This window comes from Ictidomys tridecemlineatus, chromosome 16 (genome assembly GCF_052094955.1).
Source record: "Ictidomys tridecemlineatus isolate mIctTri1 chromosome 16, mIctTri1.hap1, whole genome shotgun sequence".
NCBI lineage: Eukaryota > Metazoa > Chordata > Mammalia > Rodentia > Sciuridae > Ictidomys > Ictidomys tridecemlineatus.
This window is the reverse complement of record NC_135492.1, coordinates 24,032,745-24,038,599: the sequence shown is the minus strand read 5'-3', so window position 1 is coordinate 24,038,599 and position 5,855 is coordinate 24,032,745. Positions and strand designations below refer to the sequence as shown.

Sequence of the window (5,855 nt, the reverse complement as noted above, 5' to 3'; positions counted from 1 at the left end):
AAATATGATATATGTATATATACATATAATTTCCCCCAACAATGGAATATTACTTAGCTTTAAAGATGAATGAAACTATGCCATTTGTTGGTAAAAGGATAGAGTTGAAGAATATCATGCTAAGTGAAATAAGCCCCACCCCCACCTGCTTACACACACAGAAACACAAAGGCCAAATGTTCTCTCCAATAAGTGTATGCTAATTTACAATGGGGGTGGGGAAGAATAGTTATTTAGATTAAGTAGAGAGGAGTGCAGGGAGGGGAGGGAATATGGGGATAGAAATGATAGTAGAATGAAACAGACATTACATATAATACATAATATACATAGATGCTAAAGCACTCAACAAGGGCAGGGGAGAGAATAGAAATTCAGTGGATTAGACAAAGTTGGATTGAAGAAAAGAAAAGGGAAATAGGAGTACAAATGACAGTAGAATGAATCAGACACAACTTTTCAATGTTTATATATAAATACACCACCAGGGAAGGTCCACACCATGTGCACCTCAAGAATGGAATGCTAACTAAAATGAGTTTTACTCCATGTATAATGTGTCAAAATTTGTTCTACTATCATGTATACCTAAAAAGAGTAAGAAACTTTAAAAATGACAAGGGAAAATTTGTATACCGAGAAGGTTTGTGAGTTAAAAACTCTTCAGTGAATGGTAATGTCATTAAGGTTAAATAAAAGTATAAAAGAGTACCTTGAGCCCATACAAAACAACAATGGTAAATAGAGTTGCCCAAGTCAGTCTTTGCAACTATCTATAATCACAAAATTTTTGGTTTACAACTCTTTTCTATTTGTTTTACAAAGCAGCATAAGAACAATACTTTCAAGTTGAGCAGAGAGGAAACATTACATAGCAGTGTTATACTATGAATAGTGCTGTGGGCACTCAAAGCATTCTCAATTTCCTCCTCCATGCAATCAAAAACCATGCAGTTGAAAGATACACTAGTTACTGATTAGATGACACATACATGTGTTTGTGACATTCAGTTTGTGGGCAGCTGCTCAACTTGGCAGGTCAGGTCCAATAGATAAGGAAGACACTCTCTTCACCCAAGACAGTGTTTCCTTGAGTAATACTATGAAAGCAAGAGAGAAAGCAAGAGTAACGGACACAGGTAACTGTATTGCCAGACTAGGAAAACCCAACCACTGAACCTATGTACTGGGGAGTCCCAAAGAGCTTTTCAGGGTCCTGACTGGGAAGTGCTAGGCAGAGCATCCTCTCCACAGGTGAGAGTCTGAAGTCTTGTTCTAACTTGTATTGAAAGTGAGGCCAAATAAATACAAGTTAGAACAAAGAAAACTTCATTCTAACATCTTGCAGGACCTGGTGATCCCCTGAAGGACACCACGTCCTCCCAAGAGCAGGTCAGATCCCAGAGGAGGCAGTGATAGCCTTGAGATTACTAAATAAATTGGGATTCCAATGAGTGAGCCAACTAGCCAGATGCATTGAGAAATCAGCATTCTTTAGCTGTTTCATCCAAGATTGCAGACATCATTCAATCACGATAAGGGAAGAACTTTAGTATTTTCCTTAGACCTCTGGGACTGAATCTTCCCTCCTGGCCTTATAAAGAGTTTAAACTCTCATATGTAAAATGAAGCCAGTTTTCTGCATAAAATAATGTGGAGATAAGCATGAAACTTAGAGATTTACCCTTTGAAATAAAGAATGGTGTGAATATTATTCTCCTAGAACTTATCATTATATTTCAATATTTATTTTCCCAAATAAAGTTAAATGAAACGTTGGTGGGTGGTGTTTTGTTGACCCAAACGGCTCACACATGAAGAGAATATTGTGTTTTTACTTTTTGAACAGGACTTGTAGATGAGAGTCTAAGGTTTATTTCAATCCAAATTGTGTTTCTCTCTCTGTGGTGTCATGGGCTCTTGGAGCTATAAGATCTGAGGAGGGACATGGTTAGTTTATAGTAACTTATGATTACTGGGTTGCAGAGGGTTCTGGGAGACCATGACACATGCTATCTACCGTATAATCCAATAAGTATAACAAACATTATATTGTAAATTATTAAGTAGAACCAAAGGGTCTACAAAATCAAAATATATAATGAAATAAAAAATTTGGAGGCATAAATGCTCCTATAGTATGTCTTTTTCTTTTTACACTCATCATGTTACATGTTTCTAGTTACACTTTTTTACTGGGTATGCAAAAGTAAAGAGGTGGTCCCAAATTGTGATGTTTTTCCTACACTAGAGGTGAGTATAGTCACCTCAGTGATGAAGGTCATAGAATTTATGAGGAATTGCATGGTTTCTTCAGTCCAAGAGTCAGGATGGGCTTATGGACCATGTGGATTCCCCAGGAAACATTAAGACTATTTCCCCCTTCAGCAACCCTGCTTTATTGCCTGAATACGCATGTTGGCTCCTAGTCTCTTGGGTCTTTCTCCTCTCCCTGATTGGGAGCTTGTATAACTCTCTGGAGTTGTAGATCCCTTAGGAAATACTGCTAATCTATAAGGTGAAATGTTAAATTCATAATTCAAACTAGGGATATCTGGGCATTATTTTAGTATCCCTAGGTCCTTCCTATAACTGTCTTAATTTTCCCATAATTACAAACAAGAGAGTATATAATTTACATAAATAATATTCTCCAAATAATACTTGATTAAACATATGAAATAATTAATTGAGAGGTTATAGCATTATTTACCCAACAGAATGTTTTACTATTGCATCGATCCATTAGCAAAGTGAATAGTGGGAGATGTGTGACTTAATAACATCATTAAATGTATGACAAGGTTAACATTAAGAAATTCACACTTTATTTAGCAACAAATTACATCCGTTATGAAATATAAGTAAAAACGCTCTGTAAAACTTGCATGGTGGACCATGCTTTGACCCTAGGGATGTGAGAAGCTTTGCAAGTTCAAAGTCAGGCTCCATAACTTAGTGAGGACCTATGCAACTTAGCAAACCCTATCTCTAAATAAAAAAGAAAAAAATCTGAGGATGTAGTTTACTGATTAAGTGCCCCTAACTTTAAGGAGCTCTGAAAATTTTAAATTTTAAATTTCATATAAATCTTAAGAGACTCTGAAATAATCAACTCCAGTTGTGAAAAATGAGACTCTTTAGTAATTGTTGATTTATACTAAAATTATATCCTTTTAGGGATGCACAATTCTATACTTGTATTTTCTTATTTCTATCATATCACCTAAAGATGTTAAGAAAAATTTCAGCAAATGTCCAAAGTGATTACCCATTTTCTATATTTAAATGTTTTTCTCTCTCCTAGGTCCCAAATACTTCAATGGATGGGCTATAGATATGAAACTTACTACCATCTTTATATTTGTCAAGGTGTTTTTGTAAATATTTTGCTGTTATCTAAGGTACACACTTTGAACAGATGCTACTCCACATTCGCTACAGATATGAGGTCAGTAATTTAAAAATGTCGGAAATTTGAATACAGTCTTGGACACATTCTTTGGGTTTCCATATGCTATAAACCCTCCAGTGTTTTAAAAATGATAAATCAATGGCCAAAAGCTTTGCAAAATTTTTCCGTAAATCCTCTCTCTAGTATGAATTCTGATGTGCTGAGTAGGATGTGAACAACTATTGGAGACTGTGTCACCTATTATATATTTATATGCTTTCTGTGCTATCATATCTCTGGTGTGAAATAGTGTTGACTACTGTGAAATAGGGTTGATTCATCCTTAAAGACATTGATGCAATGTTTTCATTGTAAAACTTCTCTCCAGTATAAAATCTATAATGTTTAGTAAGATGTAATCTTCAATATTCAAAGCTTTGCCATTCTTCACATTTATAGGACTTCTCTCTAATATGGGTTCTCTGATGTCGAGTAAGTGATGATTGTTGATTAAAATCTTTGCCACATTCTCTACATTTGTAGGGCTTCTCTCCAGTGTGGATTTGCTGGTGCTGAGTAAATGATGATTTTTGATTGAAACTCTTGCCACACAATTTACATATTGTGTGGCAAGAGTAGGGCTTCTCTCCAGTATGAATCCTTTTGTGACGATCAAGATGTGAGATGCTATTAAAAGCTTTTACACATTCTTTACATTTGTAGGGCTTTTCTCTAGTGTGGATTCTCTGGTGCTGAGTAAGTGACCATCTTTCCCTAAAAGTTTTGCCACATTCTTCACATTTGTAGGGCTTCTCTCCAGTATGAATCCTTTTGTGACAATTAAGCCGTGAGATGGTATTAATACCTTTGCCACATTCTTTACATTTGTAGGGCTTTTCTCCAGTGTGGATTCGCTGGTGCTGAATAAGTGATGATTTGTGACGGAAAATTTTGCCACACACTGTACACATGTAGGGCTTCTCTCCAGTGTGCATTCTCAGGTGCCGAATAAGATCTATTTTTTGATTAAAACTTTTGCCACATTCTTTACATTTGTAGGGCTTCTCTCCAGTATGAATCCTGTTGTGGCAATCAAGATTTGAGTTTGTATTAAAACTCTTGCCACACACTTTACATTTGTAGGGCTTCTCTCCAGTGTGGATACGCTGGTGCTGAGTAAGTGACGATTTTTCACTAAAACTCTTGCCACACACATTACATTTGTAGGGCTTCTCTCCAGTATGAATCCTGTTGTGGCGATCAAGATTTGAGTTTCTATTAAAGCTCATGCCACACACTTTACATTTGTAGGGCTTCTCTCCGGTATGAATTCTCTGGTAATTTTTAAGGCTTGGGTTTTGACTGAAACCTTGGCAAAATAATTTACATAAGTGGGGCATCATTCCAGGGTTTGTCCACTGGTGACAAATAAGATTTGAGCTTTTACTAGAAGTTTTGTCACATTCTTTGCATTTGCATGGCATATCTCCTGTATTAACTCTGTGATGTTGAGTAAAGTTCTTGAGTGCATTGCATTCTTCACATTGGTAGGTTTTCTCTGCAGAATAAATTTTTTGGTGTTGAGTAAGTGTTGAAACACTTTTTAAGGCTTTCCCACACTTTTTACATTTCCAGGTCTCTCCTTCAGTCTAAATCCTCTGATACTTAACAAGTTGTAACTTTGCACAAAAAGTTTTTTTACATTCTTTAAATTTGTAGAATTATCACTGTCATAGTATCTGCTGTGTTTAAAAAATATATCAAAGAATTTGCTCTCTCAATATCTTCTATACTTATAGGGCTCTCTTTCTCTATAAATTCTCTTGTATTAAGCAAGCTCTGCACTGTGGTTAAGAGCCCTTTCACATATCTTACACTTGCAGGTTTTCTCTTGGCTATGAATATTTTAATGAATACTAGTTTTTGATCACTAAAGCAAGACTTTCCTACATTTTTCATCTTGGTAAATTTCCTTTAGACAAGGACTAGGATTTCTCTATATTCATAATTTTTATCACCAATATAAATATACTGGTCATTACTCAGGGTAGAAACATGGCTCTTTGTGTTACTTATAGCATTATCTATATAGTGCACTTTCCACAAATCTGTATCAGAATTGTCATTGAGCAATAGTGGGGAAGTAGAAACATTTCTACAATTCTTAATATTATCCATTTGGGCACAAGGAGAAATTCAACTTTTGTTTCAGAAAAATGTACATTTTATAAAGAAACTCCCAAAAGGATCACTTTTAGAAACAACTTTTCTGTGCAAATGTTTGAGTGGAATTTTAAATCAGTGCTACTTTTATAATTGGCCAAGTTGAAAACTGATGCATGGACTAGATTTCAAATTTTCCACATTGCCTTTCAGTTCAAAAATGGCTGTGGATTTATTCTTAAAGACATATAAATCTCCTCAAAATCATTGGAATACATTGAATTTTTGTTTCAGAAAT

General features: G+C 35.4%; 1 protein-coding gene across 1 annotated transcript; it reads right to left on the bottom strand.

Annotated features, from left to right (window-relative positions):
- Positions 1 to 3,816: 3,816 nt before the first annotated feature.
- LOC144371255 (uncharacterized) lies at positions 3,817 to 4,794 on the bottom strand. Its single transcript, XM_078033663.1, has one exon. The coding sequence runs from the start codon at positions 4,792 to 4,794 to the stop codon at positions 3,817 to 3,819; it is 978 nt and encodes a 325-aa protein (XP_077889789.1).
- Between the last annotated feature and the right edge of the window lie 1,061 nt (positions 4,795 to 5,855).

Bases quoted from the DNA above. Each gene is read 5' to 3' on its own strand.
- LOC144371255 (XM_078033663.1), bottom strand. From the start codon at position 4,794: ATGCCCCACTTATGTAAATTATTTTGCCAAGGTTTCAGTCAAAACCCA.